The sequence below is a fragment of the Capricornis sumatraensis genome, chromosome 6 (assembly GCF_032405125.1).
Source record: "Capricornis sumatraensis isolate serow.1 chromosome 6, serow.2, whole genome shotgun sequence".
NCBI classification, from domain to species: Eukaryota; Metazoa; Chordata; class Mammalia; order Artiodactyla; family Bovidae; genus Capricornis; species Capricornis sumatraensis.
This window is the reverse complement of record NC_091074.1, coordinates 52,498,822-52,522,729: the sequence shown is the minus strand read 5'-3', so window position 1 is coordinate 52,522,729 and position 23,908 is coordinate 52,498,822. Positions and strand designations below refer to the sequence as shown.

The window sequence follows — 23,908 nt, the reverse complement described above, 5'->3', positions numbered from 1 at the left end:
AGCTCTCCTGAGCCATTTCGCTAATTCTTCCTTTGCTGACCTCATGCAACAGGGCACAGCACAGCTCCTGCCTCAGCCTGTTTCCTTAGTCCCTGGTGGCGTCCCAGGACCTCCCTTGCCCCATACTGAAGCCTGTATCCAGAGTAGCTCCCTTCCCCACCCAGGGACCCTTAGCCCTGACCCACCAGTGTTTATCACAGAGCTTGCCAATCCCTCAAACTTTGCCCCTTCCACAATTGCCTGATGTTGGCCATTTAGTACTTGTGTGAACTGAGGCCTCAATTTCCTCCTGTATAACACAACGAACAAGAACTCAGTGATCTCTAGAGTCCTTCCTAGGTGTGCCATTCTTGCATAGTTCCTCTGCATAAACACAGAAAATCAAAACATTTCTGCCTGGCATGCAATGCCCCTCACTCTGCCCTCAGGCATCTCTCACCCCTGTAATACTCTATAGGTCTCTCAACCTCTCCCTGAAACAAACCCAGAGGTGCTTCTCTGCCAGGAATCTCCCTTCTTTATCTCCATTATTTTCCTGCCAAAGTCCCAGGTCAGCTCCAAAATCTTCAATCCTCTAAGCAGTTTTCCTGGCTGAAAACCACTTCCCTTCCATAGAGCATGAGAGTTCATCACAGCCCTTGAGATGGTCTACGTAGACGCAGAACCTGGTGAATGCATGCATGACCCCACCTTCTACCTGAAAAGTTCCGGTTTCTCAAACTAGCCAGTCATAATGGAAACCCCAATAAAAGCTGTGCCCTAAGTTCTTCCCTTGCAGCTGCCTTCTGCTTCTCTGTACCATGGAGGCCAGGGAAAGCCTCTCTCCTAAGGGGATTTTTGACAGAGACTTGAAGAAAGTAAAGGAATGCCATTAGAATATCCAGGCAAAGGGAATCAGCAAGTGCAAGGGTCCTGAGGAAGAAGTGAGTTTGACATGAATGCGAACAGCAAGGGCAGCTTGGAGTCTTAAGAGATGAGATTTCTGGTACCCTTTGACTGCTCAAGGGGCTTCCTTTATGACCCAGCTGGTAAAGAACCTGACTGCAGTGATGGAGACCTGGGTTCGATCCCTGAGTTGGGAAGATTCCCTGGAGAAGAAATCTTCTCCACTCCAGTATTCTGGCCTAGAGAATTCCGTGGACTGTATAGTCCATGTGGTCGCAAACAGTCGGACATGACTAAGAGACTTTCATTTCACTTAACTGTTCCAGAGAGTCTATGCCCTTTACCACACAGACCCAGCCATCCTAAAGTATACCTATGCTAGGGATTTGTCCCCAGATTTCCTTTCATCATGACTTATCTTCAAGTATCCTATCCCAGAAAGCAAAAATTTCCCGCTTTCTCCTAGTAATTAGTAATCTAGCTCCTTCCCAAAATGTAAGGCTAGTGAGGGCACAGACTTAGTGTTACCCACTGATGTATATTCAGCTCCTTTCTCAGGGCTGGAAACCAAGTAGGCCCTCAATAAATATTTACTATATGTATGAACTGGAAAACCTAGCCATGTGACAAGGTAATGAGACAGCTAACCCTCTTGAAGGCAGGAGATTTAAGTTCTCAACATTTTGACACAAAGCAATAAGGAGATGACCTCTAAATATCACTACATCTCTGAGCCTCAGTTTCCACACATATTAAAATATTGGATGAGAACTGGGCCTGGAAAAATCCTGCTGCAGATATGGCCACACCCATCCATGTGTCATCCCATGCCCAACAGACACTCTAATGGACCATGGATCTTTTTCAGTCTAGACAAGACCTGGGAGTATTTTCTAACCCTATGTTCTTAGCAGCCTCTGCCAACTGGTCAGAGATGATCCTTACAATGAACCCAATCTGCCCTCCCTCATAAGGTTCCATTTAGCTTTAACATCCTATGATTCACACCGAAGCAAGTCCTTTTCTTTAGCCACACGGAGGCATACATTACTGCAAACTCAACCAGTCCTGTACTCCAGCAAATCACACTGCTCAGGGTCAGGTGAGCCCTGCTGCCTCTCTAACAAGGTGCTTCTAAAGCAGAGGCAGAAGACTGGTAGTGCTTGCTTTAATTCTAACAAATATTATTCACCAAAAAATACTAAGGCAATGCTAACTTTTTCATAACCTCCTAAAGGCTGCTAGGGTGGATCCTCTGATTAAGCTGAGTATTGTGGTTCCCCTCAAATCCTTTCCCATTAGGGATTCATAAACACTCCATTTATAAATACACAAGCCCTAAGGCTGACAACCAGAATGGCCAGGCTTTGAGTTTTTAAATCACTCTAGATCTTCTGGCCAATCAGAGCAAGTTGCTGAGGTCCTTGATTTGGTTATGGTCTATTGGACCCTGATACCTCTGGCCTGACCCCTCCTAGGGCATCCATTCCTGACCTGTCCCTGACCTCTCTTTCTGTGCCTTAAGTTTTCTTGCTTTTCATGTGACTTGGATGCTCCTCTTTCTTACAACGTGTATTCACCTCTCAGAATATGTCATCTTTCAGCCACTCCAGGTAACAAGCTCAGGCCAATCCATCCTGGCCTCATTCACGTCCATGACAATGGCATTTCTGCTAACAGAGAGAAATACACAAATTATCTAGATACAGAGCACGACCGTGAAGGACCCTAAAGTCATATGGAGAAACATGGAAGACTGACACACCTCTTTGTCTCAACTTCCTCCCAAAACCACTGAGGAAAGTTTTTTAATGACACAAACCCATAAGGACAGAGAAAACTGGAGAAGAATCAGCAGCAGAAAAGTCAGCAAAAAATGAATGAACAACAGCCATTCTAGTCAGCCAAAGAATATGAGCTAAAATAAAACTTTATTACATGGGCCCTGTATCAGGGGACTTTATGGAAAAATGTCTTCAACTCTATGTTCTAAAAAGTTACTAAAACCTTGATCAGATACTGGTTGTCAAAAAAAACTTCCTTTTCACCTGTTCTACCAAAATGTTTCCATGTCATAATCAATGACTACATATTTTTTTTTCTTCTAACTAACTCCGTTTCTCACAATGATGGTGTCTTGGGTGCCTGAAGGGCTCTAAACCCCTATAAACTCCAGGGACCCACTGCCAAGGTCACCCCAAATGAACACATGATGGAAATGAAAATGGTGTGGTTGCTATGCAAGCACTGCTCCAAGGCAACTCCCAACCCTCCAACCCTTCACACAAAATCACCATCCTAAACCCTTCTCCCTTCTGTACAAATTTTGATGTGATTACTGGGACCTCAGCCACTGATTCTTACTCATTATTCTGCCTCAAAATAGAATCCCTCCCTCTCTTCAAAATAATTCTCACACTCACACTGATGATAGATTTAGACTGCAGCTCTAAAGAAAAGAATTTTAAATAATATATGTCATAGAGTTTTGTATGATGCTCATTACACAGTTGCCCCTCAGTAAGTGATAAGTAATGTTTTTATTCTCACTAGGGCAAAGGCTTATTTTATTTCCACATGGACATGAGTCTCAAAAATACCTTTGCTAGCAACAAGATTTTCCTCAAAAAAATAGCTTAAAATTGTCTCTTCAATAAATTTTGATTCAACTGAGGTCCTCATAATTCTGGTTGACTTCCTGGTGGCTCAGATGGTAAAGCGTCTGTCTACAATGCGGGAGACCTGGGTTCGATCCCTGGGTCGGGAAGATCCCCTGGAGAAGGAAATGGCAATCCACTCCAGTACTATTGCCTGGAAAATCCCATGGACAGAGGAGCTTGGTCGGCTACAGTCCATGGGGTCGCAAAGAGTCAGACATGACTGAGCAACTTCACTTTCACTTTCACATTTCTGGTTGTTACCACAGAGAAAAGATAAAAATGTTATAAGAACAAGAGTTACTAATCAACGGCCTTATCAGAGCAGAATATCTAAGGCAAATGATTTCTAAGGCAAATGAAGTGTTCACAGTACCAACAAGGATGCATTCTATGCAAAATGTGCTCCAATAGAAAAGATAAATCATTCTTAATACTGGCTGCACATAAAACAATTCAAACAATTAATTTAGAATTCCTTGAAATGGATCCCAGCATCAAAGTATTTTTAGGAGCCCTCCAGTGACTCTAGAATACAGCCAGAATGAAAATCTACCAACCACAGGCTTTTTTTTTTTTTTTTTTAATGATCTGTTGGAAGGAGGGAAAGAATTGACTCATTTAAATATTTAAAATGTCTTCCAAATTACCTGAGTCTCAGCATAATTGCTGCTAAATCACTTTGTGAAAAGTGGCCAAAATCCTGGAGGCAATCAAGAAAGATGTCCTTCAGAAGGCAGATGGAGAAATAGACTGTGGTACATCCAGACGATAGAAAATTACTTAGCACTAAAAAGAAATGAAGTATCAAGCCATGAAAAAATAAGGAGGTATCTTAAATGCGTATTACTAAGTGAGAGAAGCTAATCTCTAGAATCTGCATGATTCTAACTATATGATACTCTGTAAAAGGCAAAACTATGGAGACAGGAAAAGATTGGCGGTTGCCAGGAGGAAGAGAAGAACAGGCAGAGCACAGAGGATTTTTAGGCAGCGAAACTATTTCACATGATACTATAATCATGAGTACATGTCATTACACATTTTCCCAAAACCATAAAATATATAGCACCAAGAATGATCCCTGACATAAGCTACAGACTTTGGAAAATAATGACATGTCAATGTAGGTTCATCAACTGTAACAAATGTACCACTCAGGTGGGGATGTTGATAATGTTGATAATGGAGGAGAATATGCATGGTGAGGGGAGAGGGTATGTGAGGAATATATGTACCTTCCACTCAATTTTGCTGAGACCCTAAAACTGCTCTTGGAAAATAAAGTCCACTGGGACTTCACTGGTGGTCCAGTGGCTGGGAATCCACCTGCCAACGCAGGGGACGTGGAGTGGACCCTGGCCTGGGAACTAAGATTGCACATGTCTCAGGGCAAATGAGCCCACGTGCACCGCAACTACTGAAGCCTGTGTGCCCTAGAGCCCTGCTCAGCCAACAAGAGAAGCCACCGCAACAAGAAGCCCTTGCACTTCAATTAGAGAGCAGCCCCACTCGCCACAACCAGAGAAAGCCCTCGCACAGCACAACCAAAAATAAATAAATAAATAAAAATTTAAATAACAATAATGTACTTTAAAAATAAAAACTATTTTTTAAAACAGGAAGCAGAAAGAAACCAACAGTCTGATGCGAGAGCCTTTGAGTCAAAGTCGTGAAGACTAGATCCTAGGAAGTACCAGGATGCCCCAGGCATAGCTGCCTCATTATCTGAGCCCAAAAGAAGCAGTGAGTCTGCAGTTAAGAAGTAAGTAGACTAAGGCTCCAAACAGGAGATGGAGCAGAAGCAACAAGAAATCTACAAGTGGAGCAGAAGCCAATCTGACAGCAAGCCGTGAAGATGCAGAGGCGGTAGTCACCAGATGACCCCTGTGGACACCACATGCAGCCACAGCTTCTCTTTACCTGCAGCCTGAACCCTCCTGCCGGAAGGCCTGCTTCAGATACCAGTGTGTCAAGCAGATGCTACCGCCATGGGGGTTACTTTTAATTGCTGTGTGTCGGCTGCATTTGCAACAGGCTCAGAGGACAAAGATACCTGCTCACCTCCTTTTGAGGTATGCACATGTAATCTGATCTGGCCAATAAGATGTGAATAAAAGTGAGCAGGTGCTTCCGATGGAAGCTTTCAAAGCCATTACACACTTCACCACGCCTCAGTCACTAAGGATGCCTCTTGTTAGAGCAAAAATTAAACATTTTGTATTAAATCACAGACAGTTGGAGTTTGGTTATTATTGTGACATAAATTGTGTGTGTGTGTGTGTGTGTGTGTGTGTGTGTGTGTGTGTGATGCTCAGCTGCTCAGTTGTGTCTGACTCTTTTGCGACTGATGGACTACAGCCCACCAGGCTCCTCTCTCCATGGGATTTTCCAGAGAAGAATACCAGAGCAGGTTGCCGTTTCTTCCTCCAGGGGATCTTCCCAACCCAGGGACCAAACCTGGGTCTTTTGTGTCTCCTGCATTGGCAGGTGGATTATTTATCACTGCGCCATCTGGAAAGCCCAGCATAACTAGTGTCTATTGATTCATCGTTGAGAAACCTCAGCACAACTGACACTTGGCACTGGATACAGCTGTATTGCGGAGGGTGCTGAGCAGCTTCCCTGACACCCTTTCCCTAGCTGTGACAATCCAAGATGTCTCTAGGTGGTATGATTCCACTTAATCTGAGTACGAGTGGTCAGACTCACAGAGGCAGAAAGTAAGATGGCAGTTTCCAGGGGATGGAGAGAGGGAAGGGACGGGGAGTCACTGTTTAATGGGGGCAGAGTTCCAGTTTCACAAGATGGAAATAGTTCTGGAGCTGGATGATGCTGATGGGAGCACAACAGTGTGAATGTACTTTAAGCCACTAAACTGTACACTTAAAAAATGGTCAAAATGATACATTCTATGTTATGTGTATATTTTACCACAATTTTTTTTTTTTTAATGGAGGGGAAAATGTCTCCAGATGTTGCCACATCCCTGGGAGGACAAAATCACCTCTGGTTGAGAACCACTGTTGGCTGTAGGGGCACCTCACTGAAATGTAAGGGCAAAAACACAAGGCTAGGGCTGGGCTCTGTTTTACACCACTAAGGGCTAGAATTTCTCCTCAAACGGTTTTAATCTGCTCTGATTTTCAGCCAGGATCTGCACAACGACCCAGAAAAGGCTCCTCCTTGTGGATCCAGAACCGACATGATAGAAATAAGCCTAGTAGAGATTCTTACACTGGTTTAAGCTTCCTGTTTATTTGATAAACCCTAGGGATTTTATCAGAGAAGGCAATGGCACCCCACTCCAGTACTCTTGCCTGGAAAATCCCATGGATGGAGGAGCCTGGTGGGCTCCAGTCCATGGGGTCGCTAAGAGTAGGGCACGACTGAGCGACTTCACTTTTACTTTTCACTTTCATGCACTGGAGAAGGAAATGGCAACCCACTCCAGTGTCCTTGCCTGGAGAATCCCAGGGACTGGGGAGCCTGGTGGGCTGCCGTCTCTGGGGTCGCACAGAGTTGGACATGACTGAAGCGACTTAGCAGCAGCAGCAGCAGAAGGGATTTTATGTGGACTAAATATTCCTAAAAGTTATTGGTTCCTCACAGACTCTAAGAGGCAAAGGAATTTTGAAACAAAAGAATGGGGTGGGGGGGGGGTCGGTCACCAAGTAGGTGTGTGACTCTGTCATTTAGAAGTGCTCCTGGGTTTCCCTTCTTGAGTTCACACTGAGAAGCAGTCCTCAAGTCTGAGAATAAATTACGGCCAACACAGGGGTCCAAATGGAGATTGGCTCTGCTCTCCATGAACTGAATTCCATCTGACATTGAAACAGCAGAGGGCTCCTTCCATTCACCTGCACCACACCACCCTGCCTGACTACCGTGGAAAATTCTCTTTGTATCTCAGCACTGGGGCTACATCCTTACTCCTCCATCCTTTTCCATAAGGACCTCTCCACATTGCCACAGTCTAGGGCCATGACATAGAGGGCAACCACAGTGCCAGGGGAAGACTTCATCTCAAAGTCAGGGGCCAGAACCCTACATGGCAAGGCTTCTCTCTCTCTGGCCTTCACGGACACTTTCCAGGTTCAAGCTGAAACTGCTCCCCCAAATCTCTCTAATAAGCATAAACAGATAACCCTCCCCTTCTTGGTTCCCATGGCCAGAATCCTTAACTAATTCTCTACCCACAAAGTAGGACAGTTTCACAAGCTGTTGTTTCAGCTGCTCACTCGACATCTGCTCCTGACTTGCTTGCTGAACACCTCCAGCACGCATGGAGCCGCAACACTGTCACACTGTTCACACTGCATCCTGCTCAGCTTTCTGCCCCCTCCATCCTCAAATACATCTGTGTCTGCACACACCTACCCTCTCACCCCACTCCCTCTCACAAGGCTGCCCACCACTGGTCCATCCACCCGTGCTCCAGACCCCAGACCCTTGGGAGCTTGCACCATCAATTCCTTGCACTCAGTCAGGAATCTAACCTTCCATCCTCAGGGCTACTTCATTTATTTAACAGAGCAACATGCTTAAGCCTCTCCCACCTTGGAAAAAAAATCCTCCTTTATCCCTGTGTCCTCCAGATTTTTAAAAATTGTTTTATTTCATTCATTTTATTAAAGAAATATTGAAGCAATCATAGCAAATATTTAACTATCAATAAAATAGTAAATGACAGAATTTTTAATTCTCAAAATAAAAGAAAAAAGTTAATTAAGAATGCTTTGACATAGTGTTCCTAGCTATCTTACATCATTTTTTATAGGACAAACAACCATTCCATTACTTCCATGGAATACAAAAGCCTCAAAGGACTTTGTCTAAGTTTATGCTAAAAATCAGTGAAACAGTTCCTTCTTCTGAAAGCAAAGTCTACCAATATTTTTTCCTACTTATTAACCCCTGTACTGAGTGGGCCAGTGTCCCCCACAAAATTCATGTCTTTCCCAGGCACCTCAGAATGTGATCTTATTTGGAAATAGGGTTGTTACAGATTTAATCAATTAAGGCTCCAGTATGACTGGTGTCTTTATGAGAAGAGAAGAGGCACAGACAGCACACAGGGAGAAGGCTATACGAGAGAGGAGGCACAGATTTGGGTAATGTGTCCACAGGCCAAGAAATACCAAGTGTTGCTGGAAGCATCAGAAGCTAACAGAAAGGCCTGGAACAGATCCTTTCTTAGAGCCTTCAGAGAAAGCATGGCCCTTCTGACATCTGACTTCAAGCTTTTAGCCTCCAGAACTGTGAGAAAATAAATTTCTGTTATTTTAAGCCGCTCAGTTTGAGGCACTTTGTCATGGCAGCCCTAGGAAACTAGTACACCCCTAAATCAGTAGTGTTATTTCTGGCTTCAGGATTCCTCTGCATGTGACGTGCTAGAGCCAAATCCAATCTTTATTTTATTTGACTTCCTGGACTTTGAGAGAGTCAATTCCTAAGCAGGTTGATAAGAAGTCCGGGGATCCCCAAGGAGGGAGGGTTCTGGGATTTTCAAGGAGGAGGAAAGGACAAACTTTTTTTTCCTCTACATTCCTTAGGATTATATAACAATAATGTATCCTGCTTGAGGACAGTCTCTGGAAAAAACCTTCTGGCTAATCCTGTTATCTTAAAATGTAAATTATGGAGTGGGTCTAGTAAAGTCTTTACAACCTCCAGACATTCTTTCGATTCACTGTAGTAAGTAATTAAAAAGTATATAACTCCATTGCTAACACTAGCGAGGGGGTACTCTTTCTGCCCTCTTCTTATGTCTATGTCAGAGGCTTTCTCTATGCCTTTTGTACTTTAATAAAACTATTACACAAAAGCTCTGAGTGATCAAGCCTTGTCTCTGGCCCTAGATTGAATTCTTCTCCTCTGGAGGCCAAGAATTCTGGTGTCTTTCGTGGTTCAGCAACAACCTTTCAGACTCATGTTGCTCATTTATTCCTGTTGCTCTTCTGCGGCTGTAACATCGCTGGCCCATGGGTCTCCTCCACAGCCTTCTCAGACCCTCCCTGCCTCCTACACACACAGCCCCCCACTGAAGGGCAGTGTCCCTGGGTTCATCCCCTGTCTCTTCTATTCACTCCCTGCTGTGATCTCATCCAAACAGCCCCTCTCCTACCATCTCCAAGCTGTGGCCCCCACACACCCCACCTACTCCCCTGAGTTCTAGTTTGGATTTCCTACTGCCTCCTGGCCATTTCCACCTGGCACTCATACAAGCACCTCAAATACCACATGGCTTAGATGGAAGTCATCATCTAGAACTCCCTTCTCAAACAAACCTGCTTCTCCTCTAGACAGCGTGCCCACTCAGGGCTGCAGGTCGAATACTAGCCCTCTTCTTGGTACCCCACTGCACCCTTCACAGTAATGATCAAGGCCATAGAATGCTGCCTGTGAGGGTCTGGGGACTCCATGCTCTTCTTTCCATACCTGCTGCTGCTGCAGCTCTACCTCAGGCTCTCACTGTCTCTGTGACTAGTGGAAAACCTTACCAAATCCCACTTGAAGGCTGCTTGCTATGTGGCCTTGGGCAAGGTACATAACCTCTCTGCACCTCAGATTAGATTTCTTATCTGTAAAATGGGGATAATAACAGTACTACCTCACCGGGTTGTTATAAAGATTAAATGAGCTAATATGTTTTAAGTGCTGGAACTGTGTCCAGCAGGTGGGAAGTGAGCACTGAAGAGTAACCGCTGATGCTATGGAAACTGCATTCTCCCTCCTTTACTCCCAGTTCCCCATGTACCTTGCTCTCCAGCAACCAGAATCACTCTCTCACCATTCTCTGTGTTCCCCTGGCCCCTGGCCTCCATACACAACTGCTTGGAATACCTTACCCTCTCCCTCCTCAGCCCAAGAACTAGGGAACATGCTTCAAAATGCATCTCCCCTCCACTGGGGTCACACGTGCTCCTCAGCAGGCTCTCATCAGTTCCTCTGTCAGAGCACAGATCATACTGGATCATAACAAACTGCCTCCTGCCTCTTAGTCAGCTCCTCAGCCAAGGACTTTGCCTTATTGATTCTGGTAACGCCAGCACCTGGCACAAAGCAGCTCATCACAGGCGCTGCTGCTGCTGCTGCTGCTAAGCCGCTTCAGTCGTGTCCAGCTCTGTGCGACCCCATAGACGGCAGCCCACCAGGCTCCCCAGTCCCTGGGATTCTCCAGGCAAGAACACTGGAGTGGGTTGCCATTTCCTTCTCCAATGCATCAAAGTGAAAAGTGAAAGTGAAGTCGCTCAGTCGCATCACAGGCTCTAGAACTAAATAACTGGGAGTACAGGGCCAAGCAGAGGTGGGGTACAACCAAGTCCTAGGTCGCCTAGGACAATCCAGTTTAGGCAATGGTCCTGACATAATTATTAACAGTGCTCTCGGTTACTTTTAATAGTGCTCCAACATGCATAATAGATTATAAAGTCACCATAGGTATTAGAGCCATGGTTCTCACCCTGACACAATGATTCCTTTGTCTAATGATTATTCTGGAAGGCCCTGTGTACCATTCCTTAAATAAAACTGATAATCTGAATTAAATTTCCAAATAACTGATGTAATGCCCTAGATAGAAGGTAAAGAAGATTTAAAGTGAAAGTAGCTTAAAATAAAATTGTATGTATTTTGATGTATAAATGCTTGGGGAAATGACTTATACTTTTGGCCAAGACAGTAACAAAGACCAAAATTACGCTCTCACCAGAAACAACTAAAAAACTGGACAAAAGGCATGAAACAATGATCTTGAAGACACTGGAATCAAGCAACAAAAGTCTGAATTCCCCTGTTTGGGGAAACAAATGGGCTTTGTTTCTGGTTTACTGCATTGTGAGGGCTCCCAGGCCAAAGCACAGGAAGAGGGATGCAGACAGAGCTCAGAGGTTCCTATGAGGGCAGAAGACAGAGCTGGGGGTCTGGGAAGGCTGAGGTGGCTAGAAATTCCACAGCAAGGCACTGGGGAGAAAAGCGCTACACAAAACTGCAGCGAATACTCATCCTCCTATGTATCCAGCACAGTACTGACCAGAGAATCGATGTGAGAAAGTTACCTGAACCTGGAGGAAGAACCATCCACTAGGGAAAAGCACTGGGTGTTCACACGGGGCAACAAATAGTGCCTGCTGCCATCAGCCGAAACGGAAAACCTCAACTCATGAGGCAGGCGTAGAGGACTCACAGGGGTTTTTGTCTCTGCAAGGAGCAAAGCAGTCCCACACTAAATGCTGTTCTTATCATTTAATAAAGCTAGATCTGAAAAGATCAGACTCTTTCCAAGCAGCTTAATGGCATGAGAAACTAAAGCTTAAGAATATTTATAGGAAAAAAAAAGAGATTATAACCTATCACTTATCCAAAAATGTAAAACACACAATGTCTGTCATCCAATCAAAAATTATCAAGGCTGTCAAGAGGTCAGAAAATATGACACAAAGGTTAATTAAAACCAATTCAAGAAATGACAGACATGACCGAATTAGTATACATTTGAACAGTTATTGCAACTGTATTCCACATGTTCCAGAAGCTATAGGAAAGACTGAAACCAGAGACATGAAAAATCTAGGAAAAGACTCAAATTATACTTCTAGAGGTGAACATTATAAAGTGTGAGATAAAAAATACATTGGATAGGATTAATGACCAATTAAACATCACAGGAAAAAAAGACAAATTTTAAAACACAGCAATACAAATTACTCAAAATGAAACACAGAGAAAAGAGGCTAAAATAAATTAATAGAGTAGCAGTGGGCTATGGGACAACTTTGTGTGTTTGTGCTAAGTCACTTCAGTTGTGTCGGACTCTGTCCCTGTGGACTGCAGCCTGCCAGGCTCTTCAGTCCATGGGATTCTCCAGGCAAGAATACTGGAGTGGGTTGCCATGCCCTCCTTCAGGCCGTCTTCCCAACCCAGGGATCGAACCTGTGTCTCTTACGTCCTCCTGCATTGGCAGGCAGGTTCTTCACCACTAGCGCCACCTGGGAAGTCCTAATATTATGTGAGTTTAGAATCTCTGGGGGAAGAAGGGACAGAAAAGTACTTACAGAAATAAAGATTAAAATTTTTCCAAATGCTTAAGTAAGACTGTCACTAGTTACCTGCTTACATTTAAACATGTAGATTACCATGACCGCAACAGCTAGAAATGTAGACCATTGTAGAAGGTGATTCAAATTCATATACCATGAAGGGTTTTCTTTCTTGGGTGGGACTATTTCAGGATGTTCATCAACCCTAAATCTCACCCCCAAAAATGTCAGTAATGCCTCCCAGTCACTGCACAGAAAACTCAAAAATCCCTCCCTACAATGTGGTGTCGCTTCTCTGAGAGCCACTGAGCTACAACAGATCAGGGCCAGCAAACTATGGGCTCCATTTGTATGGCCTGTGAGCAAAAAATAGTTTCACATTTTTTAAAGATTGTTAAGAGGAAGAGGAGAGAGGAGAAGAAAAGAAAAAGGAAGAGGAGAACAAGTAAAAATAGTAGGAGAAAGAGAAGGAAGAGATGAAATAAAGGGAGAGAGATTGATTATAAGTGGCCCACAGAGCAAAAAATATTTTGTTGATCCTTGGTCTAGACTTCAAAGGGAAAAGGATATCACATGGTCCATTTTCACAAGGTGTTTTTAACCTAAAGGGGAATTTATACATTAGGATTCATTCTAAGAAGCAGAAACATGACAAGTAATATGCAATAAGGGATTTATTACAAGGATTAGACGATGTGTAACTGTAGGAGCTGGTGAAGAAGTCCACAGGAGACTGATGCCTTTGTGCCTGGTGGGGGCCAAAGGTCACTGCAGGTAGACAATGCATCTGTCTCGAGTGAAGCTACACATGATGCTGGGAAAAGCAGGGAGAGATGGAAACCCATCAGAGCCAACTGGAACCCATGAAAACAAACTAGAATCCATGTCTTTCTCCTCACCTTCAATATCGTTGATAAGTATGACCTGAAGAAGCTGATGCCCTCTGCCACTGAGCTGCACACATGTGCCATCCTCTACATGTTCTTACAACACCGTGGGTTTACCCTGCTTTGCCCCTATCACACAATCCTATAGTTGCCTGCTTCCTTGTCTGTGTCCTCTGCTGGACTCTGAGCCCTGGTGGTGGGGACTCCATCAGTCATCTTCATCATGGTATTATCCGTTGCTCCTAGCACAGTACTTAACAGAGCAATTGCCCAAGGAATACTTTCTAGATGAATGAATGAAAGATAAACCAACATATCAAGTGAAAATCAAGCTGAGCAGAAATGAAGCAGGTGGTTCATTCAAAGAAAGGATGCTCCTTTATTCTACAAGTGTGAATTCTAATTTTAGAGGTGTTGTGGTGACTTCGTGTTATTTTCCGAGGCTTTGGTGACAGGCAAAAGCAGTTCTCTTTGTAAACAGGAAGAGTTCGCCCAAAGGGTGTGTACTTCACTACACCGGTCCTTGGGAAGTGATGGTGCACGTGCTTTTCCCTCACACCAGAAGGCTAAGCTAAGTTAGCAGGAGATCTGCACTGGGAACTGTCTGGCAGGAGAGAAATGGCATGCCCTATACATCAACCATATGGGGCAGGAACTAAAGAATGTCCGCCATGTGAAGACCGAGCAGGACACAAGAAAGAAGGTATCAGGGAAGATGCCACCAATACTTAAGGACACATCACGGTTATTATCATCACTAACAGCTGATGTTTAGAGTATTTAACCTGCCAGACTAACCATTCACATGCATTATTTCAGGCGATCTTTACAACGAAATCTAAAATTATCACCATTGTATAGATGGGCAAATTGAGAGGCTGTTTGTCCAAGACAGCAGAGCTAGTAAGAGACAGAAATGGAATGCAAACCAACACACTTTTCATCCAGAGACCCAATTCCTCACTACCGTCTATTCTTGGAAGCTAGGTTAGTCCTGAGAAAACTGGAGTCTACGTTTTATTTTAACAAACAGAAGCTGTTCCCTATAGCCGGTATTTAAATGGTTTTAGAAAACATTGGAAATTGATTCCAGGATTAAAGTTTGAAAGCTACTGAACATAAAATATATACATATATTTGTATATACCATGTGATACGGTATGTAATATTATACTGATTAAGTGCCAAATGCAGTGAATTAGGAAATTCAGACAAGCAGAAAATACCCAACATTATATAAAACACCACCTGCTTACTTAACAGGTACTAACAAAGTAATCTATTAATTAATGTATTAGAATACCCAAATCTAGTTTTACCTAAAATCTCTATTTGTTCTAGGTGAATAATACTTTTTGAACAATAATTTGAATAATAGTTAGATCCATCTAAACAAATCAAAGCCCAAAATATGTAACACATTTTTACAAACATCAGTATTACAGATACAACAGAATCAAATTAATTTCATGAGATACTAAAATGACTAAAACTTGGTCTCTATCTACATAGGGATTCCAGAGACTGGGAACACCAAAACTTCTACAAAGAACTGCAGAATGAGACAAACGATAACAAAACCCGAATGTACAACAGAAAAATGGAAATTGAATTTAGTAGGCATATAATTTTTAGTAAATATATTTCTTAAAGTGAATTTTTTCTGTTTAGTCTAATTTCTTTCATAAGTCTGTTCAATTTAGACTTATCCTAAAATGAATTTTCTTCTCATGAGCACAGAATTTATGCAATTACCCTATCCCTGATCTCACTTAATGTCACCACTTTTCATTCTAAAATACAATACAATATAAAACAATTTGTGGGATGGGGCCTGCAGCATGTTGGGTCTTAGCTCCCAGACCAGGGATCAAACCTATGCCCCCTGCATTGGGAGTTCAGAGTCTTAACCACTGGACTGCCAGGGAAGTCCCTAAAACATAAAATTTTGAAATATAAAATGTCTTAGTTGGGAATTTCAACTAAAAACTTAAAGGTGTAAAGAGCTTCATTCATGCCAAAATAAGACTAGATTTAAATTTTTAGATGAAGTATTTGATTGGTAATTTTATATTTCTATAAATACATGGGAAATAATTTCATTTTTAAAGTTGTAAGAAAATGTTATATTTACATTTTGGAAAAAAATTACATTTCCCAGACTCATGCTTACCCTAATAATACTTTCTCAACAGTCAGCTCTGCTCTTAAAGGTATCTTAACTAAGCTCTGCCCCCTCTGCAAACAGTATTATTATCAATATTTGCTAATATTCAATAGTCCAAATAATCTTATCCCTGGAAATATCTCTAAATATTATAAAAACATTGCTTGTAACCACAAGTTCACAAATGTCAAATTCTTGGAGATAGTCCAGATTCTTCCACAAAAATGCAATTTAAAGAAAAAGAATTGATGAAACCTAAAAGAGACAGAAGAGACTATATCAAACAAATATAATGTGTAGCCCTTATTTGCATCCAAATTCAGACCACCCAACTAATCAAAATTTGTTTTGAGAGAATAGAAGATATTTAAGCATAGCCTGGATAAACTGACACTATTAATGAATTATTTAGATATGGTGATAATGACACTGTGGTAACAACGATGTAATTCTTATCTTTTAGAGAAATTTTCAAAAATATTTGTAGATGGAATGATAAGATATCTGGGGTTTGATTCAAAATAATCCAGTGGGAGAGGACTGTCAGAGGGTAAATATGAAACAAAACTGGCCTAACAAAGAGATATATAGAGGTTAATTATGTTAATCTCTTTATATGTTTGGAAACTTCCATTGTAGAAAAAGTTTAATAAATGAAAAAATAAACACAGCTTGAAATATGGCACAATGTCTCTTACACAACAGATACCATGAATAACATAATAATACAGTCAATTTAATTTTAAGAACTATTGGTCATAAGCATGGCTTTGAATATAGACATAGTTACTGGTAGTAAAATGACAGTATCTAAAGAAAAGGAATTAATTTTAATCATGCTTAATTCAATCTCATTGTTCTCTTTGCCTGAACAGAAACTGCTTCACTGTTAGAATAAATAACTATCCCCAAACAGACTTAATTACTGATTTCAATAAGCATACCCTGCATTCTAAGAACAAATAAGAAAAGGAAGTTTATAACCAAGTACGTCTTTTATAAGCATTCATTTTAACATATAAACCTTAATTATGCTAAAACAGCTGAGCAACAGGAAGCTGGTGTTACTGAATTTCCACTGGGTCTTTAAATCGTTTTCCTTTTCCTACACCTAATTTTCCTGTGGGTACTGTTTGGTTGTTTGTCTGTTTTGCTTGTTTTTTTGAGGGGAGGGCAAATTTTGGTATTAATAGCTATCACTTATTTAAGTTCTTTACACCTGGTGGTGTATATGAACTCAATTAATGTTTGCTGCTACTGCTAAGTCACCTCAGTCGTGTCCGACTCTGTGCGACCCCACAGACGGCAGCCCACAGGCTCCTCTGTCCCTGGGATTCTCCAGGCAAGAACACCACTCCGGTTGCCATTTTCTTCTCCAATGCATGAAAATGAAAAGTGAAAGTGAGGTCGCTCAGTCGTGTCCGACTCTTCGCGACCCCATGGACTGTAGCCCACCATCCATGGGATTTTCCAGGCAAGAGTACTGGAGTGGGATGCCATCGCCTTCTCCGAATTAATGTTTGAAGTGAAGTGAAGTCGCTCAGTCGTGTCCGACTCTTTGTGACCCCATGGGCTGTAGCCTACCAGGCTCCTCTGTCCAGGGGATTTTCCAGGCAATAGTCCTGGAGTGGATTGCCAATTCCTTCTCCAGGGGATCTTCCCAACCCAGGGATCGAACTCTTGTCTTCCGCATAGTAGACAGACGCTTTAGCGTCTGAGCCACCAGGGAAGTCCCGAATTAATGTTTAAACCCACTTAAATAATATCAGTGCTGATATGAAAACATGGCCATTAAGACTAACCTATTTTTGTAGAAATTACAAGGTGACATTAGCAATTAGAGTAATTTTACCATTCAGACTGGAATCATATATTAACGTGGGAAGACATTTCTGAACATTCTTCCTAAATGCTGGGAGTTGCGGGGATGAGGACTAGAAGTTCCTCACACTACCAGTAAAATGTGAAGCAGGGTGCAAATTATTAGAAAACGAAATTTGCTCTATCTCCCTCCCCCAGCCTTTGTTAATTTTTATTGTCGTTTGATTCTAATTACCGTAGCGTCCGCTGTACCTCTAGATATTCTACAGTCCGTTATTTCATCCATGTCAAAATGAATGAGAGGGAGTGTCTGGTTTAGGCAGATGCCTGGTTTTGGAGCCGAGAGAGGTTCCTGAGTCATTAGCTACATTCCCTTGAATAAGCAAGAACCGCACAACCACTGTACGCAGGAACGGGGCGAAACTCACGTTATCGCGGTGCCACGTCGCACCTACGTGCGGCGTGCAGGCCCCCAGGCTAGCAGCCTTCGACCACCTCGGGGTCCAGTCCGCCCAATCCACAGACGCCCTCCTTCCTTCTCTGCGGGGGCCCCCACCTGCACTCCTATTCCTGCCGGCTGAGGGGGACTGAGGGCTAGTCCTTCCTCAGCCCGGAGTCCCCACCCCTCATCGCCTCTCGCCAGGCCGGCCGCGCCCGACAACCTGGGCACATCAGGGTCCCTTCCGCGCTGTCAGGATCCAGGCCCCCGAGGAGCGTGAGGTGAAGCGCAGGGTCAAGATTCCGAAGAGAACCGGGGCTTGGCTGGGCAGCGCGGGCGTACCTCCACCTCCAAGATGGGCGGGCGGCTGGGGAGCAGGCAGCGGCTCCGGGACTGCAGGCGGACGGATGGGGTCCCGTTACGTACATGGAGGGTGCCTGGGTTCCTGGAGATCACGAGGGGAAAGAGCGAAAATCCTGCTGAGGAGGAAAAACTCACTAAGGACTCTCGGCTGACTCCTCACTGACGACCTTGGGTTAAACTAAGTCCTCTAGTTTGGCGTGGGCCGGGCATGGCCAGTGCCGGGCCGCTCCTTGATCTTCCCTCCGCTCCGCCCAGGCGCTTCCTAGCTTCCTAGGGAAACGCAGAGCCCGGGCGCCGGGCTGGGGATGGCACGGCGCGTGTCCTTAGGGCATCCGGCTCTTGAGGAAAGAAAGGCGCCTCCTGACGCAAGGGGCCAGAGACCAGGAGCCTGGATGTAGGCTCTAGGACCCGGGTCGCCTCAGCCTCTGAGGCCTACTCGAGGCCCAGGTATTATAAGGTGACAGACGCCCATGGCGGTTAGTAGTTGAGAAACCCGACAGAGCCCCGTACCACCGCCTAAGGTCCTCGGGCGAGTTTCTTAATTTCTCTAAGTCCAAATTTCTTCTTTATATGATGGAGATTTCATTGTGTCGTCTTCATTGGGTACTAGGAAGGTTAAAGGGAAATCCATTGCTCCGCAGACAGGGAGCAGATCAGGATTAGCCACTATTGTTAATAATACTAGTGTTATTATTAGCGGGCTGGACCCAAGGGTTTGCCTGGTGGCTCAGTCAGTAATGAATCTGCCTGTAATGCAGGAGACTCGTGTTCGATCCCTGGGTCAGGAAGATCCCCTGGAGAAGGAAATAGCAACCCACTCCAGACAGAGGAGCCGGGCAGGCTACAGTCTACATGGTCGCAAAGAGTCCGACACGACTTAGCGACTACACCACCACCCCGGGGAAAGTGACTTTTCCTTGTTTTTTCTTCTGCCCTCGCCCTGGTCTCTCTGTGACTCCCAACTCCTTCCCACTGAGCTCCAGCCCTGAGGCTCCACTACCCCGGCAGCTCTGGACGCTTCCAATCAGTCCTGTCTCAGAAGGGCCAGCGTTCTTGCCCAAGCCTTGGGCCCAGGTCAGCCGCAGGGTGGACAGAGCTCCGGGCCCGGGAGGAGCCCTGATGCCTGTACAGAGGCCTCGGAGCCGGACCTGGTACCAGAGGCGCGGCCTCGCGCTCAGCGCGTTCCAGAACTCGGCCCGGCCGACTCACCGCGCAGAGCATGGCGCGCCCTCCGCATGTTCCCGCCGAAGGCCGCCCCAGCCCAGGAACTGCGCCGCCACGAGGCCGGCCTGGGTGCGCCAGGCCGCCCAGCTCCGAGGGCTCCGCCAGGGCTCGGTCTTGTGGGTGGGCCCTTGTGGGTGGGCCCTCTGTAGCAGCCGCACAGGCGCCGGTCCGGTCGGCAAGCCCCAGAGAAGGCCCGATCTCTCCGGGCGATCGCGGCGCTTGGTGCAGGTGACCCGAACGCCACGTTCGATAGAACGTTTAACTTACTCTTCCACAGAATCGAAGATTCGTCGTAGTAATTAGGCAATGAGGGGCCGGCTTGGGCCGGGCTCCGGGCTCCGCTGTTCTGGCCTGGGGCCGCGGGAAGAACGTAATCTCTCCTGTTCTGCGGGGCGCGGAGAGACTCCGGCCGGCTCTGGGCTCTTCCGCGGCTGTGCCCCGCGCTCTGACGTTTATTGCTCGTACAAATGAACGAATGTAGCCCTGGAGAGTTTTCGCACAAGGGGCAGGGGGAAATTGGAATGTGAACGGGTGAGTCGTTAGCATGAAATAGGTTCCCTTTATATTCTCGCTTGTTTCCAAGCATTTAGGTGACACCGGACCCGCAAAATTTGCGAAAAGGATCTTAAAGCTGAGGTGATGAGGGCGAGGCAGACTGAGTTCAGGATTTGGCAAAGTCTACGGAGGGAGAAGGGGGAGTAGGGGGATTTGAGGATCGCCTGAAGGCCGAGAACAAGAGCAGACGTAGTCAACTGGTGGTGTCTGCCTTGCGGGCGGAGGCTGCAGGTGTTGAGGGGAGGGCAGAATCGGAAGCAGAAACGCGTCTGGCGGCTACCAAGGTTGAGCTTGGGAACTTTCCAGAACACCCTCTGAACAAACTGTTGCAAGCCGGGAGGAAGTGGAGATCTTAGATAGAGTGATGGGACGGAAATGAGAAGCTGGGATAAAAAACGGTCAATTACACAGCTCTAAAAACGTCTCTCTGTGTGATCCCTCCCTCCCGGAAAGAGAAATTCACACTTGGGGCAGGGTAGTAGACGACGGGGAACCAGCTTACATTCATGGAGGAACTTCTTCCAAACCTGCAAGGAACACGATTCTTTTGAAACCTGAGACCTGCGCAGGACCGCAAGAGCTGCAGGGTGTCTAGAAATTCGCCTTTTTCTGGCGGGAGTATTTCTTGATGGACATCTTCGTTTTGTTTGCCTCCCTCCCTGAAACCAAATACAGTGAAACCTTCCTGGTGGCAAAGTCCTTTCAGATTTTTTTTTAACTTCTTTCTATTCTAAAGAAAGGGAAGAGAAGTTTATAGAAGGTACAGAGAAAGAGTTTTCAAAACTGCAAATATCCATGATCCGAATGCTTCGTTTTATATTTCCTTGTTCTCTGGCCTCTAGTTTTTAAATTTCTATTTTTAAATTGCCTTTTATTTTTCCTGAATAAACTTGGGCCACTACATTTAAGATTCACCTCATATCACCCTTCAGTTTAGTTGGGAGAAAAAAAATCAATGCTTTAGAAAGACGGAAAATAAATGGAGAATATATAGTTAGATGGCTTCCAATTATTTTTTATTTATAGATTTCATAAATACTAAATCCCGCATTTTAAAAACCAGGATTTTTTCAACTGCAAATATTCGCAAGTTTTACAAACCATTTTGAAAATAGATTTGTTTCTTATGTCCATAATGAATATGGGTTATAAAACTAAATTGTTTAATTGAGAGGAAAGAACTAAGTTTTAAAGGAGTTCTAAATTCCACTTGGAAGGCGAAATAACATAAACCATATTGTGTAATGATTTAGCACTTTATTTAGTCTGTACAGTTAGGTTTAATTTTAACACTGTTCCACGGAAGATGGCACATCAGACACACAGATAGGAAATAAATCCTCTGCAATTAAAATTCTACTCATTACACATCAATTTCAGGAAGGCATAAAGGGCACAAGCATTCTGCACTGGACTTGGGAATAATACTTGCAGTTCCTCGGGAGTGAAGACGGGGGAAACCTGTAGTGCATTGGACGATTTACTTTCTGTTTTGCTTTTAACAGCAGAACAAAACGCCCCACTCACGTTCATAGTTCCTCTGCTGCTGCTGCTGCTGCTGCTGCTGCTGCTGCTGCTGCTGCTGCTGCTGCTAAGTCACTTCAGTCGTGCCTGACTCTGTGCGACCCCATAGACGGCAGCCCACCAGGCTCCCCCATCCCTGGGATTCTCCAGGGAAGAACACGAGTGGGTTGCCATTTCCTTCTCCAATGCATGAAAGTGAAAAGTGAAAGTGAAGTCGCTCAGTCGTGTCCGACTCTTAGCGACCCCATGGATTGCAGCCTACCAGGCTCCTCTGTCCATGGGATTTTCCAGGCAAGAGTACTGGAGTGGGGTGCCATTGCCTTCTCCTCATAGTTCCTCTGGAAATGTGCAAATCGAAAAAGCCTTGGAAGTCAGGACTGGAGGCAGCAAAAGAAATGGCGAGGTGACGCTGACGCCATGCGAACCGATATTTGTGGTTGCCCGGCTGCAGGATTCTGATACACACAAGCCTAGTGTGCAAAGTGAAGTGCGCCATGGCGAGGACAGGACGACCTCGGATGGCTCCGCCCTCCGGGTTGGCTCCCCGTCCGCCTTACTTAGTCAGCTCCGGGACTGGTGGTGCTATTCAAAAGGCCGGTGAGGTCCCCTCTCCGCCCGAAAGGGCGACCAGAGACGTCAGCCTAGAGCCCTCTGCTCCGGACTGACACCCCAGCAGCGCCGCGGTGGCGGACAGGTGACGGCCCAGCAGAGCGCCCTTGCTGGGAGCGCAGCCGCTGGTACAATCCTGCTGCTGCTGCTTCAAAATTGTCCGGGCAGCGGATACGTGGAGCAAGGGGGCAGCGGCCTGAGAATGCAACAGGCACGACGAACGCTGCAGCAGGTGGCAGTAACCCCACGGGGTCGGGGGCAGACTCTGCGTGGCGCCTGCACCCGCTCCCTGGACCCCTTGCATGATACTCTCGATGCTGAAGGAGGTGCATCCGCCAGCTGGCCGCGACGCCGGCCCCTTGCTCTCTCCCCAAGGCTGGGAGTCTAACGTGGGCTGCAGCGCCGGAAGGGAGCCGGGGGTCCCCATATCCGCGCCTTGCTCTTTCCTGAGAACCTCAGCGTAGGCCGGGGCGGAGAGCAGCAGGTAGCGGAGGGGGTGAGGATGTAGCAGCGCGCACTGGCGGCTCCCAGGGGTGGAGACGGGATAGGCCCCAGGGACAGGCTGTGGCGGGGCCGGGGGCCCAAGCAGCATGCCCGGGTAGAGGCCGTGCAGAGCAGCGGGCGCAGCGGACAGGGGGAAGGGGTGGTGCAGGTGGGCTCCGGGAGGTGGGTGGTGGCGCTTGAAGCGCTTCCTGCGCCGAAGGAAGCTGCCGTTGTCAAACATGTCCTGGGAGGCGGGGTCCAGGCTCCAGTAGTTGCCCTTGCCCGGGTGTCCTGGCTCGCGGGGTATCTTGACGAAGCAATCATTGAGAGAGAGGTTGTGGCGGATGCTATTCTGCCAGGCGGGGAACTTGCGGCGATAGTAAGGGAAGCGGCCACTGATGAAGGCACAGATGCCGCTGAGCGTGAGGCGCTTGTGCGGGCTCTGCAGAATGGCCATGGTGATGAGCGCGATGTAAGAGTAGGGGGGCTTCGCCGGCTGCGGGGCGTCCCGAGAGACCGCTGTAGACCCGGTCGAAACCCGGAACTTGGGGCAGAATTCGGAAGAGTTGCTCGGGCCGCCGCTGCTCTCGGTGCGCTCTCCGGGAAGCGCGCCAGCCCCCTGCCGCGCCTCCTGCGGCTGCGGCTGGTGCAGAGGCTCTGGGAACCGCTGACTTCCCTCGGGTTCATCTTCCTCCTCCTCTTCATCTTCCCCCTCTCCCAGGATATCGATCTCACCATCTTCCCCATCGGAGCCCCGGAGGCGGCGCGGAGGTGTAGGGCGAAAGCGCTTAGCTCTAGGCAAGTTCATGGAGGAGCAGGTTCTGCAGATGCCGGGGAGGTAGCGGCCGCTCTACCTGGCTCCGGGCTGGAAGCCTGTGTTGAGTGTTCCAAGAAGCTGAGACGCTCGGGGTCTCCCTTGTAGATGGTGGTCTTTTACTTCTGCGGATTTGTCCTTTCCCACACTGTCCGGCAAAGATGCACTTTGCCTTTTATTGAAGTTTCTGGGTCCTTGTGTGATGGGACTCTGCCGCCCCTCTTCAGACCCTTTCTCGCCCTACTTCAGAGCGCCCTTCCTTCCTCCCAACGCAGTGCAGTGATGAGGGTCCTTTGAGCATTACCCGACACAAGAGCCTTCAGCCTCCTCCTTCTTGCACCCACCCGCCAGCATGGAAGGTGCTTCACTCCTCAAGATCAGCCGGCCAATCGGGCCGGGAGTTGCATAGACTCTGTTAACGGCTTTGAAAACCTCTCAA

At 46.1% G+C, this 23,908-nt stretch overlaps 1 protein-coding gene across 1 annotated transcript; it reads right to left on the bottom strand.

Moving 5' to 3' along the window:
* Positions 1-22,204: 22,204 nt before the first annotated feature.
* LOC138081474 (forkhead box protein D4-like 1) lies at positions 22,205-23,463 on the bottom strand. Its single transcript, XM_068974631.1, has 2 exons — positions 22,380-23,463; positions 22,205-22,335 (listed from the first exon to the last, which is right to left on the bottom strand). Exons 1-2 carry the CDS (start codon positions 23,461-23,463, stop codon positions 22,205-22,207), a joined length of 1,215 nt encoding a protein of 404 aa, XP_068830732.1.
* Between the last annotated feature and the right edge of the window lie 445 nt (positions 23,464-23,908).

What these genes read in the sequence shown, in the direction of transcription:
- LOC138081474 (XM_068974631.1), bottom strand. Translation starts at nt 23,463, where the DNA reads ATGAACTTGCCTAGAGCTAAGCGCTTTCGCCCTACACCTCCGCGCCGC. An exon ending in GCAGCGTTCGTCGTGCCTGT is followed by an intron (nt 22,336 to 22,379) that starts TGCATTCTCAGG and finishes GTATCCGCTGCC; the next exon opens with CGGACAATTTTGAAGCAGCA.